The 17760-nt window shown below is 35.7% G+C and overlaps 1 protein-coding gene across 1 annotated transcript in view; it reads right to left on the reverse strand.

Annotated features, from left to right (window-relative positions):
* DNAH12 (dynein axonemal heavy chain 12) overlaps nt 1-17760 on the reverse strand; it is a 238341-nt gene that overhangs the window by 23585 nt on the left and 196996 nt on the right. The window contains exons 59-64 of the mRNA XM_059939970.1: nt 17559-17731; nt 12748-12888; nt 8135-8293; nt 7797-7941; nt 939-1089; nt 126-379 (exon numbers count right to left, since the gene is read on the reverse strand). Of these exons, the coding sequence (XP_059795953.1) occupies nt 126-379; nt 939-1089; nt 7797-7941; nt 8135-8293; nt 12748-12888; nt 17559-17731 (1023 nt within the window). The remainder of the gene's footprint in view (nt 1-125; nt 380-938; nt 1090-7796; nt 7942-8134; nt 8294-12747; nt 12889-17558; nt 17732-17760) is intronic.

Raw genomic sequence — 17760 nt, forward strand, 5'->3', positions numbered from 1 at the left:
ATAGGTATAAGGGAGGACTCCAGAAATATTTTTAAAACCTCTTAAGGTTAAGCATTTAAGATATACAATGTATCAATAACAGATAACCAAATAAATGTACTAAACTCCATAGGAAATAAATATACTTTTGGAGATGGGTAACTTGTGAGCCAAAGCCTAAAGGATGAGTTACAGCCTTCGGGAGAAAAATCTTCACATATTTTTTCCAACATGGGCATCCAGGAGACAGCGAGGTGACAGTTCTGTAGGCAAACCCAAGTTCCTTCCTCTATTGCTGCGTTAATCATTTTTGTTGCAATTGGTCCTTGTCCCTGTCCCAGTGAAATAGCTTGAAATTTATTTCCAGACATAGCTTTATCATTTGCAAATTTCAGTAGGCCTAAGAGGGCACAAAAAAAAAAATGGTTTCACTGCTTACTCTAAAATTATAAAATATGCCTTATGTTTCAGTGTATAAGTATTTATTTTTTTTTTTTTAAACAACAGCTCCTGTTTATTTATTTATTTATTTTTATTTATTTATTTATTTTATTTATGGCTGTGTTGGGTCTTCGTTTCTGTGCGAGGGCTTTCTCTAGTTGCGGCAAGTGGGGGCCACTCTTCATCGCGGTGCGCGGGCCTCTCACTATCGCGGCCTCTCTTGTTGCGGAGCACAGGCTCCAGACGCGCAGGCTCAGTAATTGTGGCTCACGGGCTTAGTTGCTCCGCGGCATGTGGGATCTTCCCAGACCAGGGCTCGAACCCGTGTCCCCTGCATTGGCAGGCAGATTCTCAACCACTGCGCCACCAGGGAAGCCCTGTATAAGTATTTAATTGTGAAAAATTCTAGTTACCTTTCCTTATAAATACCGAATTTACTGATTTACACTCATCTAAGAAATAGATATTGAACAAAGATGATTTATTTATAATTTATTAAGTTGACATTATGCACTTACTGGCCATGGGATCTGCTCCTGGAGATAACACAAAAATTAAGGGAATGGTGCTATTTGAATCCAAATAACTCTTTGTCAAATCAAATGGTGGAGGCTCTACAAACTTTTTCCCTAGTTTGTCAGTTACATAGTTAGTTATGGCTGGAGTTATCTGTTGAAGAGAGAAAAAATACCATCTTTAGAGTAACTTTTATTTCACATAACAACTTTGGTTATTACTGAAAACCGACAGAGTAAACTATGAGTCTAATGGATAAGAAAAGCATGCAGCATATCATAGGCAAAGTGCTAATTTTCCTAATACAGAAAAGGTATCTATAAATTGATGGGACAAGACTAACAATCCAAAAGAAAATGGGCAAAGATAAACAGTTTATAGAAAATGAAATAGAAATGGATCTTAAACATATGAAAAGATGCTCAACCTCATTTAGTATAGCAGAGACTGCAAACTGTCCCCATTCTGTGTCTCCTTTTGGTAACAGAACCCCAAGTTTTCCCAACCTTTCATGCAGCTAGATGTGGCCATGTGACTAAGTCTTGGCCAGAGAAATACAAATAGAAATTATATATGGAGCTTCCAGATCCTATTTTTTATAAGGAAACTGTTTGCCTTCAACACTCTCTTTTCCTGTTCAACAGATGTGGTGTTCATGACCCAGCTTCAATCTCACTGACAAGGACCACACTTTAGGAGTCTTCTCTAGCATGAGAGAAGGGACTTGAATCTCTGGATGATCTCAAGAACAGAGGTGCCCTGCCAGCCCTCAAGCAATACTCTGGGCTGTTAGCAGAGATAGAGAGATTAACTTCTATTTTATTTCAGCTACTGTATTTAAGGTCTCTTTGTTACAGCAGCTTTGTCTATACCCTAATACTTATAAATAAGAAAAATACAAATTATAATTATACTTAGATACCATTTTTCACCATCAGATTGTTATATAAATGGGACAAAGATAGCCTGTGTGTATTTACCCCTGGATTGTTTATTTTTCACAGTAGGCTAAAACCTGTTAGCTCAAAAGTCCACTGGCACCAAACTCAAAATGCTACATATTCAACTGTTCTAAACATAGCCCAAATTAGCAGATTTTTAACCATTTAGAGTCTGCCTACTTTTCACCCAACATCTGCTAGCCATAAGAAGATAATCCCCAGGATATAAAGACCCCAAGCCACTGCTGCCCTTCAGAGCTCTGACACAGAGACTCCCAGCCGCCATGCTGATGAATAATGTTGCCCAGACACCACACAAGTCCCCTCTCCATTAGGAATTCCCTTGTCTTCCCCTCTTCTTTGGAGTTGTGGACCTCCCCTCACTCCCAGCCTCTGGACAGACACCTGCTATGAGGGATTTCTTCCTCCCCAACAAACAAACCTGTCAAAGTAACATCTAATGAAACTCACGTGTGCTGCTGCCACCTCGATCAGCCCCAGAATCCTCAACCCTTCTGCACAGATTGGCAAAGATCCAAAAGTTTGGCAACAGGGCTTCCCTGGTGGTGCAGTGGTTAAGAATCTGCCTGCCAATGGCAGGGACACGGGTTCGAGCCCTGGTCTGGAAAGATCCCACATGCCGCAGAGCAACTAAGCCCACGCACCACAACTACTGAGCCTGTGCTCTAGAGCCCATGAGCCACAACTACTGAGCCCATGTGCCACAACTACTGAAGCCCGCATGCCTAGAGCCCCTGCTCCACAACAAGAGAAGCCACCACAATGAGAAGCCCGCACACCGCAATGAAGAGTAGCCCCCGCTCGCCGCCACTAGAGAAAGTCTGCACGCAGCAATGAAAACCCAACACAGCCAAAAATAAATAAATAAATAAATAAATAAATTTTTAAAAAGTTTGGCAACATACTGTGTGGGCAAAAGTACAGGTAAACAGATATTTTCATACACTGCTGAGGAAGAGCAATCTGGTATAACTTTCATGGAGGACAATTTGAAAGTATCCATAAAATTACAGAGGGCAAATCCACTGACACAGCAATTTTGTTCCTAGGAATTTATTCTGATATATAGTTGCACATGTGAGAAATGACTTTTGAATAAGGTTATTCATTGCAGCGTTTTTATAATAGATAATATATAAATATTATAAAGATCCATCAATAGGAACTGGCTAAAGAAATTATTGTACACTCATACAATGGAATACCATGCAATTGTTAAAAAAAAAGAAAGAGAACACTATTTATGAACTAGTAGAGAAAAAAGCAATATGCAAAACAGTGGATGCTACCGTTTGTGTTGAAAATAAATGGTAAAAGAATTTATATCTATGTACATTTATATGTGTATAAAAGGACAACAAGAAGCAGATAACATTAACTGCTTGAGAGGAAGGATGATGAATGACTGAGAGATGGAGACTGGAGGCACACTTTTCATTGTATTCATATACTCATGTGATTCAAAACAGTGCATCAGTTTTGAACCACAGGAAGATGTGACTTACTTATAAATTATATTAAAATTAATTAAAAATAAAAGAATGCTGTTCATCAATATTAGCAGCAGAAAAATCAGTACAAAGAGGTATCAGACATTATCTTCTAAATGCCAAACAACTTTCTAAAGGGAAACTGTAGGAATTTGATGGAGAGAGGAGTGATCATCACAGGCTTCTTTGGTCCTGGAAGGTTTGTGGAATACATGGGGAGGAAGGATAGAGGCTTCTATATGGGTAATTTACTGTAGTTGTGAGCAATTCTGTAGTTTTAAATAGTAGAAGTTTCAAGGAGAAGAATAGTAGAAGTTTCAAGGAGCTTCTATATGGGTAATTTTGTGTAGTTGTGAGCAATTCTGTAGTTTTAAATAGAAGTTTCAAGCTGAAAAGAGGTCTGATTAGCCAAGGTAATAAGACTGCAAAGCTGTACTTTTGTCATTATTCTACAGGTATTGACAGGCTCCTGAAGGTTTTTTTAAAAAAAGAGATCACAATGACATAGCAGCTTTTTATTTCTTTCTTTAATAACTACACATGAGCAATGATGAAATCTTTTTCATCCTTTTACCATTAACACCATGTATAGTTTCTACCTAGCACAGTAGATCTTCAGTATACATTTTTAAGGAAAGGGAGATGCTGAGGACACAGAGACCTTGCTCCACATTACCCTACGCACTGGCCAGGGGCAATGCTCCCTGACATGATGTAACTGCAATCGAGTATGATAGTTTTCTATAGAAAAAGTATCTTGTTCCAGTAATTTAACATGAGAAGAAGTTATTAGACTTTTCTATAATATTAAAATATATATTTTAATCCTTCATGTAAGATACTCTAGAGAAGAAATTATGGAGACTTAAACAGACCTGGATATGGGCTTTGTGATGATTAATTTTATGTGCCAGCTTGGCTAGGGCACAGTATCTAAATACCTGTTAAGGTATTTTTAAAATAAGATTAACATTTAAATCAGTAGACTTTGAGTAAAGTAGATTACTCTCCATAATGTAATTCGGCCTCATTCAATCAGTTGAAGGCCTTAAGAGAAAAAAGACCGATTTCTACTGAGGAAGAGGGAATTCTGTCAGTAGACCACCTTTGGACTCAAGCTGCAACATCAGCTCTTCCCTGGGTCTGCAGCCTGCAGATTTTGGACTTGCCAGCTGCTCACAATCATGTGAGCCAATTCCTTAAAATCAACGGAATCCTACTGATTCTGTTTCTCTGGAGAATCCTGACTAACACAGACTTTAACTGAATTTGGTTTAATGCAATTAAATTCAACTCAACTCACAGATATTTATTGAGATGTCCAACCATCTGCCAGGTACTGCTTTAAATCCTGGAGATATTGAACAAAATAAGACACGGGTCCTGACCTCAAGAAGCTCAGAGTCCAGTGGGAGACCCTAACAAATAAACAGGCAATTATTGTGTATTCCAGTGTGGTCAGTGTGGTGTTTAAGCACAGGATCCCAAGCATGGCAGACAAACCAGTAACCCTACACGTGGTACTGAAACAACATCTCCATTGGTCATCAGAGAGCCATTCTGTGGAATGCAAATACACAGGGGTTTCCCAGATGCAGAGCTACTCATTCCTAAGTTTACCATGAACAAGGGAAGCTATTTGTGATAAAATAATGAATAAAGCACTGTTTTGGACTTCAAGGGACTTATTTTCTAGTGAAAGGAACATATATATATATACATACAACTATCAGGTAGGAAAGAATGAGGTACATTTTAACAATGTACAAAGGTCTTTGGGAGTTAGAGTAAGGAGAAATACTCAGAAGTCACGTAATTATATAGGCCTCTGTTTGAACATACTCAGAGACTGAATGAAGCATTAGATGATGCTCCTTGTGAAACTTTACTAAAAACATAAAATGTAAAAAAAAAAAAAAGGAAAAAGAAAAGACAGGACCATTGCAATCACTTTCAATACCTTCATTTTATATGTGGTTGTAACTGGAACTCAGAAAGGTGAAGTGACTTACTCAAAGTTTTAAACTACATATATAAGCATAGCTTTTAGTTTTTTGGGGTTTTTTTTAACATCTTTATTGGAGTATAATTGCTTTACGATGGTGTGTTAGTTTCTGCTTTATAACAAAGTGAATCAGCTATACATATACATATATCCCCATATCTCCTCCCTCTTGCGTCTCCCTCCCACCCTCCCTATCCCACACCTCTAGGTGGTCACAAAGCACCGAGTTGATCTCCCTGTGCTATGTGGCTGCTTCCCACTAGCTATCTATTTTACATTTGGTAGTATTTATAAGTTAGCTTTTAGTTTTTTGTTTAAAATTTTTCCTTTCGTAACACTATAACACTTTTCTCGAGTGTATGAAAATTGGTATCAGCCTATTTATTTCACCTAAAGAAAGATTTTTGTGCATGTTTGAACTAATAAAATTATGACACATTCAAGATTTTCTACTATCTTCTGCTTCTAGTCAATATGGAGGAAAGGGACCAGATTTACCTTCTTGCCATAAAGAACTAAAAAATGGGCAATGTTAATGAAACAGCCATTTTCAGACATAAGGCTGTTCAGACAATAGGTGGTACAGGATAGTGATCCCTGATAAAAAAAGAAACAAACAAGGTGAGACCTATCATTCCCTTGACTTTCCTCTGGGAGATACATTCCAGACTGTGTAACAAGGAGAGCAACTGAAAGTAGTACAACACAGTGTTGCTGAGTTGGGAAGACAGGAATCAGAGTTCAAGGAGGCTCAGGCTGCTGGAAGTATCAGAGTTCAAATTTGAAGGGAAGTATCCAGAGAAAGAGCTCAGAAATCTGCATAATATTGTCCTTGTATCTTTGCTGAACACCATGGTATGTATACATAGGCCAAGCAAAGAGTGACTGGGGAGCTGTGAACTTGGGATATGAGGAGCTACCAGAGTTCATGAAAGGCTGGGAATCATTCAAGTTCCCAGTAGCCACAATGGAGAGTCCTTGGTGATCACTTGGGGCATTCAGTAAAGGCCCTAGAAGGGCCACACTTTAGCCATGGAACTAAACTATCCATGGAGTAAAGGCTATTCTATACCTGCACTAACAAATCTTAAAACAATCTTTGAAAGGAGCAATTTGAATTTAACTGTATAGTCAAAGGGGTAGGTAAACCTTTTCTATAGAGAGCTAGATAGTAAATATTTTAGGTGTTGTAGGCCACATACAATTTCTGCTGCTTATTCTTTTTCTTTTTTTTTTTAATTTACTTATTTTATTTAATTTATTTTTGGCTGCGTTGGATCTTCGTTGCTGCACGTGGCCTTTCTCTAGTGGCGGCAAGCGGGGGCTTCTCTTCGTTGCGGCACGCAGGCTTCTCATTGCGGTGGCTTCTCTTGTTGCGGAGCACAGGCTCTAGGCGTGCAGGCTTCAGGAGTTGTGGCATGCGGGCTCAGTAGTTGTGGCTTGTGGGCTCCAGAGTGCAGGCTCAGTAGTTGTGGCACACGGACTTAGTTGCTCCGCGGCATGTGGGATTTTCCCAGACCAAGGCTCGAACCTGTGTCCCCTGCATTGGCAGGCAGACTCTTAACCACTGTGCCACCAGAGAAGCCCTATTATTTTTCTTTAAAACAACCCTTTAAAATGCAAAAATCATTTACAGTTCATGGGCTGGACAAAAATAGGTCACTGGCTAGATTTGGCCCAGAGGTGTTGTTTGCTAACCCTGAACTAGCAGAACAAAAGTCAACAGCCTTTAAAGGAAGATGACAAAATCAAAATCATAAACAATGTCCAGCATCCAAACATTACTGGGCATGCCAGGATGTGGGAAAATATAATCTATAACCAAGAGTAAAATCAGTCAATAGAAACAGATCCAGAAATGATGGAATTAGCAGTCAAGGATTTAAAAACAGTTATTATAACTGTTTTCAAGTATTTAAAGAAAAATATAAACAGAATGAAAAGAGAAATAGAATATATAAAAAAGAACAAAATGAATGTTCTGTAAATGAAATATACAGTTGCTGAAACAAAAATTTATTGGATGGAATTAATAGCAGATTAGACACTACAAAAGAAGAAATCACCAAATTTAAAGATAGCAATAGAAACTGTCCAAACTGAAGTACAGTGATACAAAGGATTTTAAAATAATTAACAGAGTATCAGTCACCTATGGTATAATATCAAGCAGTCTAATGTATATTTAATTGGAATCATGGGAAAAAAATATTTGAAGAAATAATGGCCAAAGTTTTTCTCAAGTTGAGGAAAACTATAAACCTACAGATCCAAGGAACTCAATGAACCCATGTGAGCATCTGAAATAAAAGTTAAAGTACCAAATAACAATAAGTTTAAACCTAGTACTTCACAAAAATGGCAAATTATCTGGGTTCCAAATAGAACACATTTGTCCTTTACCTTATCAGGTCTTAAGCACCGAAGAATTATGATTTTCTGTAGTTCATTTAGCCTCGTATCCATTGGTGCTGGAAATTTAGCATTGTGTGGCTCTTTACTATTGTAGATCTCCCGCCATTCAGCTATATTGTCACAAAAATGATTCCTAATGGAAAGAAAAGCTTAATGATTATCCTTTCATTGGGAAAAAATTTTAAAAAGAGATTGTTGAATGAGGAGATGAATCAAGACAGCTATAGAACTATTTTTTAAAAATCACTACATTAAATAAAAAAATCACTAGATTACAAATTTACCCATCACTATTCAGTGCTAAGTCATTGTGTTTAAACAATTACCTGAGCCCTTTGAATGCAGGAAATTCACTTGCACGACAGATTTCCTCCCAGCTTTTATCCTGTAGCCAAGTTGGATCAGGATTTTTCTCAGAACTCTTAAGACTTACACCTCCAGTTAAAAGAAACATCAGTTCCTGGTATTCAATCTCTTTCTTTGCCCTGTGTTCCCAAAATAAGGACTGTTGTAAATTGTTGTTTTAAAATTGAATGAAGTCAATTTCTGCTTATATAGCCTGGATAAAACAATCAGAATTGACCTACCCTACTGCTATAAACAACTAGAAACTGGAAAAAAAATAAAAGAAACAATTGTTTTTAGAAATTATAATAGCTAGTGCAGGATTGTGGTCCATGAAAAAAAGGGAGACAAGGTGATCCCCATGATTGCCTCAGCTAACCACCTGGAGGCACTTTTCAGACTACAAAGCATGAGGGTAATCAAATCAGAATCTAGGAGTACTGCTGAGTTGAAGAGACAGAGATCAGAGTTAGGGAAGGCTAAGGTGGCTGGAATTTGTGGGCAGAGTACCAGAAGGGAGGGAGATACATGGACGAGGAGCTCCAGAAATCTGCATACAAATCCTCTTGATTCTATTGCTAAATGCTGAGTTATGTATGAGTAGGGTAAAACCCCAGGGGGTCAGACGAAGAATACCTGGGGAGCTGCAAACTAAGTAGCTACCAGAGCTCACACAGGACTGAATATATGAGTTATTGCCAACTAGAGTTGAATCTTTATTGAACACCAGAGGAATTCAGTGGTGACACTGGAGATACTTTAGTAGTGAAGCTAACCTAGCTGTAGAATAATGTCTACTCTAAAACTGTCATAAGAAATCTTAAAAATAAGACTTGAAGAGATCAAACGAATTCAGTATAATTTAAGTACCTGCAAAAGTAAAGTCTAGTGCTCTTTAAAAGAATAAAAAAAAAAAGACCCAGCACTTACCAATGTAAAATTCACAACATCCATAACCAGGAGAAAAGTCAGTGCATAGATACGATGTAGAAGTGATAGAGATGATATAACAAGCAGATAAGAATGTTAAAAGAGCTATTATAAACATGCTGAAGGAGTGAAAGCGAAACATGAACATAATGAAGAGAGAAGTGGGCAAAATAAAAAATAACCAAATGAAACTTCTAGAGATAAAAAATTAAAATCTGAAAGAAAAATTCACTGACTTTTTCTCAGATTTACAGAAATTGAAAGTATGCATTACCAGTAGACCTACACTATAAGAAATGTTCAAGGAAATTTCATGTAGATGGAAATTTGAATCAACAAAAAAGAATAAAGAGCATCAGAAATGGTAACTAGTAGATAAACATAAAAGCCATTTTTCTGTTACTTATGTCTCTTTTAAAAGTAATTGACTATTTATAGCAAAATAACAACGTGCTGTGGGCTTTATAACATATATACAAGTAAAATGTATGACAATAAAACAAAAGCTATGAGGGGAAAGATAAAAGTATATTGTTTTCAGTTCTTATATATATATGAAGTAGTATAATTTTACCTGAAGATAGACTATAATAAGTTCAAAGGTATACTATAACCCTAAACAAATCACTAAAATAATAAAACATAAAATTATAGCTAATAAACCAACAAAGGAGATAAAATGGAATCATAAAAATACTCAATTTAAAGAAAAATAGATTTATAGAGACGTGGATGAACTTAGAGACTGTCATACAGAGTGAAGTAAGTCAGAAAGAGAAAAAGAAATATCGTATATTAACATATATATGTAGAATCTAGAAAAATGGTACAGATGAACCAGTTTGCAAGGCAGAAATAGACACACAGGTGTAGAGAACAAATGTATGGACACCAAGGGGGGGAGGGGGGTGGGATGAATTGGGAGATTGGGATTGACATGTATACATTAATATGCATAAAACAGATAACTAATGAGAACCTGTTATGTAAATAAATAAATAAATAAAAATAAAACCCACAGGTTAAAAAAATAAATAAAACAGACACTAAGTTCCCAAAAAAAAAAAAGAAAAAAGAAAACTAGAAAATTAGGAAACATGCAACAAAGAACAGATGGGCAAAACAGAAAATAAATCATAAGATGGTAGATTTAAACATAACTCTATCTATTATCTCATTAAATGTAAATAGTCTAAACAATTTCATTAAAGGTAGTGATTATCAGATTGGATAAAACAAGTAAGACCTAATTACATGCTGTCTATAGACACCGTTTAAATATAAAACAAATAGGTTAAAAGTAAAAGTATGGAAAAATATATACCATGCTAACACTATTCAAAAGAAAGCTGGAGGGGCTACAATAATATCATACAAAGTAGATTTCAGAGCAATAAATATTACCAGGGATTTTAAAAAGTCAAGTCAATTTATTAAGAGGACATAACAGTCCTAAACATTTACACATCTAATAACAGAGCATCAAAACACAAAGTAATATTGATAGAACTGCAAAGAGAAGTCTCTATAGTTAAAGATTCCAACTCTCTCTATATAACTGAACAAGTAGATAGAAACTCAATAAAGATACAGGAGATACATGGACCATCTTGACCTCCTTGACATTTTAGAACATTCCACCCAAGAACAGCAAAATACACATTCTTTCCAAGAGCACATAGAACATTTACAAAGATGGATCATATTCTGGGCCATCTAATGTCTCATTCATAAAATTTCTGGAATAGGAATAACTATAGAGACAGAAAGCAGATCAGTATTACCTGGGGCTGGAAGTAAGAGCAGGAATTGACTAAACTGGCAAAAGGAAGCTTCTGGGGATGATGGAAGTGTTCTAAAACTGGATTTTGGTGATGGTTGCACAATTATATAAATGTACTAAAAATCATCTAACTGTATTCTTGCAATGGGGGAATTGCATAATGTGGCAATTATACCTAATAAAGCTGAAAAAAACAGGATATCTCTATTGAGTGACTTCCATTTATATTAATAGAAAAAGGTGCAAAAGAACATTTACAGTGTATTCCCTTTGTGTAAGAAAGGAAAATAAGAAAAACATAAACAAATTTATATAAACACACACACACACACTTCACAAAAATCTACTCGAAATGGATCACAGACCTAAATGTAAAATGCGAAACTATAAAATTCCTAGAAGATAACATAGGAAAAAATCTAGGAGGCTTTAGGTATGGCAATAACTTTTTAGAAACAACACCAAAGGCACGATCCATGAAAAAAAGAATTGATAAGGTGGACTTCATTAAAATTTAAAACATTTGCTCTGCAAAAGACAGAGAATAAGAAGGCAAGCTACACACTAGGAGAAAATATTTCCCAAAGATGCATCTGATAATGGACTGTCATCCAACTCAACAACAAAAGATGAACAACCAAACTGATTAATAAGTGGACAAAAGACCTAACAGATGCCTCACCAAAAAAGATATAAAGATACCAAATAAGCAAATGAAAATATTTTCAATATTATATATCATTAGTGAATTGCAAATTAAAACAAGATTACACTACGCATCTATTAGAATGGTGAAATCCAGAACACTGACAAGACCAAATGCTGGCAAGGTTGTGAAGCAACAGGAACTCTCATTCATTGCTGGTAGAATGCAATGGATTAAGGAATGTAAACTATATGCTTGTTGAGCCTCTTCTGGGATCTGTGATGCAGAATGGGTTTAGACTTTCACTTAGGACCCATTTTCAAAGTAATTTTCACAGAGAAAATATTAGTCAAGAAGGAAAATCTTTTAATATTTTAGTGGTCCCATGAGTGAGAAAATAAAGGTGCTCCTTCAGCACCTTCCCCTGCCCAACATGTTCTGGCCCCTGAGTTTTTGCTTTTTCCAGAGTGTGGGTCAGTTTCAACATTCAGGACGCCAAGGACCACAAGGCAAGATTCCTAAAAATGCTGAGGTGCTGCATGGAATCTCTTGGAAGACAGTTTCTTATAAAACTAAACATACTCTTACCCATGATCCAGCAATCACACTTCTTAGTATTTAACCAAATAAGTTAAAAACTTATGTGCACACAAAAACCTGCAGTTTTATTCATACTTTTCAAAACTTGCAAGCAACCAAGATGTCCTCCAGTAGGTGAATAGATAAACTACAGTACATCCAGACAATGAAATATTACTCAGTGCTAAAAAGAAATGAACAATCAAGCCATGAAAAGACATAGAAGAATCTTAAATGCATATTATTAAGTGAAAGAAGCCAATCTAAAAACTCTATTTCTTTCTTTTTTTTTTTTTGGCCACACCACACGGCTTGCAGGATCTTAGTTCCCTGACTAGGCTGGCGGTGAAAGCGCCAAGTCCTAAGTGCTGGACTGCCAGGGAATTCCCTGAAAACTCTTATTTCTTGATCTGAGTGGTAGTTATGCAGATTTTTGCTTTGTACGAATTTACCAAACTGTACCTGAACATTTTGTGAGCTTTTCTGTATGATCCAAATTTTAAAAATCAAACATCAAAACACCAATACTACTATAGAGAAATGTACAAGTAAAATCATGAATTATGCAGAGCTAAAACATGATATCCTTCTGTGAGAAGCCATTGATTAGGTTTTCCAGGCAAGTTTTTAAAATAAAGAAAAAGCAAGTAACTTACAAAAGAAGATTGGCACATAATAAAAAAGAAAACAATAGCTTGTCCTTCTCAAACAGTGATCGGCATATATTACAATATAAGTTGTATGTGAAGTGGTCATTTAAATATCGTAGGCGTTTTTCCAAAATTTTGGATTTGTTACTGAAAGGTTAAAAAAAAAGGAAAATATATTGAGTCAAGTAAAACTAAGAAAAAATAAGTAACATATGAATTAACATACAAGTTGTTTTTATTTTATCACAATAACCACTGTTAAAAATATGAAACTACACACACACACACACGTGTGCATATATTGGGTTCACCAAAAAGTTCATTCAGGAAAAATCCGAACGAACTTTTTGGCCAGCCCAATAAAAATGGTGACATCTGAGTAAGCTCTCTGGATTGTACCAGTGTGAACTTCCTGGTTGTGATATTGTACTATTGTTATATAAGATATTATCGTTGGAAGGGAACCCTCATGCACTATTGGTGGGAATGTAAATTGGTACATAGTCCCACTATGAAAAACAGTATGGGGGTTTCTCAAAAAAATAAAAATAGAACTACCATACAATCCAGCAATGCCACTTCTGGGTTTTACCCCCCACAAAACTGCAAAAACACTAATTCAAAAAGATATATACACCCTATGTTTACTGCAGCATTATTATTTTTTTAATTGAAGTATAGTTGATTTACAATATTGTGTACATTTCAGGTGTACAGCACAGTGATTCAGTTATACATTTATATATATACATATAAATCTATATATTCTTTTTCAGATTCTTTTCCCTTATAGGTTATTACATAATATTGAGTGTAGTTCCCTGTGTTGTAGAGTATGTCCTTGTTGGTTATCTATTTTATACATAGTAGTGTGTATATGTTAATCCCAGTCTCCTAATGTATCCCTCCCCCGACTCCTGTTTTCCCCTTTGGTAACCATAAATTTGTTTTCTGTGTCTGTCTCTTTCTGTTTTGGAAATAAGTTCATTCGTGTCTTTTTCTTTTTCTTTTAGATTCCACATACAAGCGATGTCATATTTGTCTTTCTCAGTCTGGAATACTTCACTTAGTATGAGAATCTCTAGGTCCATCCATGTTGCTGCAAATGGCATTACTTCATTCTTTTTTATGGCTGAGTAATATTCCACTGTACATATATACCACAACTTTTTTTTTCCTCTCTTTTTATTAATGTAGTATATCATATTGATTGATTTTTTTAACATCTTTATTGGAGTATAATTGCTTTACAATGGTGTGTTAGTTTCTGCTTTATAACAAAGTGAATCAGCTACACATATACATATATCCCCATATCTCCTCCCTCTTGTGTCTCCCTCCCACCCTCCCTATCCCACCTCTCTAGGTGGTCACAAAGCACTGAGCTGATTATCTTTTCAAATTATGGTTTTCTCTGGATATATGCCCAGGAGTGGGATTGCAGGATCATACGGTAGTTCTATTTTAAGTTTTTTAAGGAACCTCCATACTGTTCTCCATAGTGGCTGTACCAGTTTACATTCCCACCAACAGTGTAAGAGGGTTCCTTTTTCTCCACACCCTCTCTAGCATTTATTATTTGTAGACTTTTTGATGATGGCCATTCTAACTGGTGTGAGATGATACCTCATTGTAGTTTCGATCTGCATTTCTCTAATAATTAGCGATGCTGAGCATCTTTTCATGTGCCTTTTGGCCATCTGTGTGTCTTCTTTGGAGAAATGTCTATTTAGGTCTTCTGCCCATTTTTTGATTGGAATTTAAGTGTCCATCAATAGATGACTGAATAAAGAAGATGTGGTATATATACACAATATATACTTAGCCATTAAAAAAGAAAATTTGCCATTTGCAACAACATGGAAGGAACTAGAGTGTATATGCTAAGTGAAATAAGTCAGAGAAAAATATCGTATGATCTCACTTATATGTAGAATCTAAAAAACAAAACAAATGAACAAACAAAACAACACAGAAACAGATTTATAGATACAGAGAGCAAACTGGTGGTTGCCAGAGGGGACGGGGTGGGGGCCATATAGGTGAAGGGGATTAAGAGGTACAAATTTCCAGTCAGAAAATAAATCAGACATGGGATGCAACATAGCATAAGGAATATAGTCAATAATATTGTAATACTTTTGTATGGTGACAGATGGTTACTAGACTTATTGTCGTGATCATTTCTTAATGTATTTAAATGTTGACTCACTATGTTGTACACCTGAGACTAACATAATATTGTATATCAACTACACTTCAATTGAAATAAAAAAGATGTAAGAACTGGAGAAACTGGGTAAAGGGTACATGGGACCTCCCTGTGCAGTTTTTTGCGTGTGCAACTTCGTATGAAGCTATATGTTAAAAATGGGGTATAATTCTATGAGAAAATGAAATATGGTTTACACCATCTCTTTATTTTCAAAATTCTAAATTTCTTATTGTACTCGCAAATGACTGAAAACAATCAGTTAATTAAAAAGCACCTACTGAATATCTATTAGGGTGAGAATCTAAGCTGGGGAGGGAACTGTAAGAGATACAAAATTATGAAACATTTACCTGCCTCAAAGAAGCATAAAATCTAGATCAAGATCCATATGTTAAAAAAAAAATGAAAAGAAAACATATGGACAAAAGTGATTACTTCTGGATGGGTTATGACTAATATTTATTTTCTTCTTTATACTCTTACATGCTTAAAACTTTTGCAATAAGAATACGTTGCTTTCATTTTTTTAGTTCAATTTTTTCAGTAATACTTATGGGAATCTAAGACGATACACCCATTCTAGGAAAGTTTAGCAGTTACTTAAAAAAAAATAAACAAGCAACTACGACATGACCCAGCAACTGCACTCTTGGGCATTTATCTTGGAGAAATGAAAACTTATGTTCACACAAAAACCTGTCCATGCATTTTATAGCAATTTTATTTGTAAAAGCCAAAACCTGGAAATAACCCAGATGTCCTGTAACAAGTGAATGATCAAACAAACTGTAGTACATCAATATCATTAAATACCTCTCAGCAATAAAAAGGAGTAAACAACCTAAATGAATCCCCAGAGAATTATACTGGGTGAAAAAAAGCCAATTCCCAAAAGTTACATAGTGTATGATTCCATTTATATAACATTCTTGAAGTGACAAAAGTATAGAAATGGAGAACAGATTAGTGGTTGCCAAGGGTTAAGGTCAGGGTGAGAATGGGAGGAAGGTGAGTATGGCTATAAAAGGGCAACATGGGTATCCTTGTGGTGATGAAAGTACTCTGTATCTTGACTGTGTCAACATCAATATTCTGGTTGTGATATTGTACTACAGGTTCTCAAGATGTCACCATTGAGGAAACTGCATAAAGAGTACATGGGATCGCTGCATTTTTTCTTATAATTGCATGTGAATCTACAATTATCTCAAAATTAGAAGTTTAATTTTTAAAAAGTAATACTTGGATCCATGGGAATGGGATGGAAGGGGAGGGGGTAGTGACACTTCTCTGAGCAGACCTTCTGTATGGGATTTACTTTTGGAGTCATATTGATGGCTTACGTACTCAAAAATATAATATAATTAAAATCAACAAGGAAAAGGGGAAAACTCTAAAACGAAATATAAAAATAAACAAATTACCCTAACTGTATTTCACATGAATAACAAACATCACCATACTAAAGGAGGAAAAACTAACCCAAGTAACTTTTGAATATATAGTTTTTCGCGTATAAAAACGAAAAGACTGTAAGTTTCTGTGTGAATACATGCATCCAATTCTCTTTAGTATATACCCAAGAATTGCTAGATTTGCTGGAAATATTGGATCATATGGCAAATCTATGTTTAATATTTTGAGGAACTTCTAAAAATGTTTCCAAAGTGGATGCATTATTTTACAATCCCACCAGCAGTGTATGAGGGTTCTGATGACTTCACATCCTCGACACTTGTTATTGACATTTACGTCAATTCTTCGACTTGAACATCCTACATCATGTAGGGTATGTTAATTCAAATTCCAAATCCCAACTGGGAAAGCTTAGGGATTTCAATCACTTAGGAAAGATTGTTCTACCAAGAGCCCATGTAGAACACATATGCTAGGCTCAAATCATATTTTTATTCTACTTAACAAGTTACTAAATACCAGATATTGTTAAAAAATACTCTATAAATATTATATTTTTAATTCTCATAACAACTCTTAAAGGTAGGTATTATTATTACCCCTATTTTATAGATAGGAAAAATTGAGGCTATTACAGAAAAGTTAGCTGACTTGCCTGTATTCATGCAGCTATTATGTGGCAGAACTGAAATTTAATCCCTTACTCCAGTCTAACTCCAAAATCTGTGTACATTCAGCAATTGGTTAAAGTGAAAATATCTAGCAAATTATTAGAAATGTGGGGCTGAAATTTTTTAGAGACCTCAAGGAGAAAGATATATTGGAGCTGCTAGCAAAGATAGGTCGTGTGTTTTATCAAAATATTTAAAAGAGAGGGGCAAAAAGACCTAAAGCTAATCCCCCTATGCCTAAATCTTGAGTAGAACTGAAACAAAACTTAAAATAGAAATGAGGCCTGCTTGCTTGCTTTTTCCTTCCTTCCTCCCTTCCTCCCATCCTTCTTTCCTTCTCTCTTCCCCTTCCTTCCCTCCCTTCTTCCTTCCTTCCTTCACTTTTCCCATAATTTGTAATGTTCTATAGTGAATATGTAGTATATAAACAGTAAGAAAAATAATTATATATTTTAAATGGAAAGGATGGTGAAAATCCAACCTAGGGAGCATGAATGAAGCTAGAGAATGTTTACCTGTCATGAATAGAGTTGATATAAAGGTTCACAAACCAGACGAGAGAGTACTGGTACATGGGATCAATGTTAGCCAGGTCTGCAATGCTAAAGAATAATACTGATGAATGCTTAGCAATAGGTCTATAGCCTTCTCGAGACTCTGCTATTTTGAGTTCTGTTTTTTCTGCAATCTAGAAGAAGAGAAAAATCAAGATTAAGA

Source organism: Balaenoptera ricei, chromosome 11 (assembly GCF_028023285.1).
Source record: "Balaenoptera ricei isolate mBalRic1 chromosome 11, mBalRic1.hap2, whole genome shotgun sequence".
NCBI classification, from domain to species: Eukaryota; Metazoa; Chordata; class Mammalia; order Artiodactyla; family Balaenopteridae; genus Balaenoptera; species Balaenoptera ricei.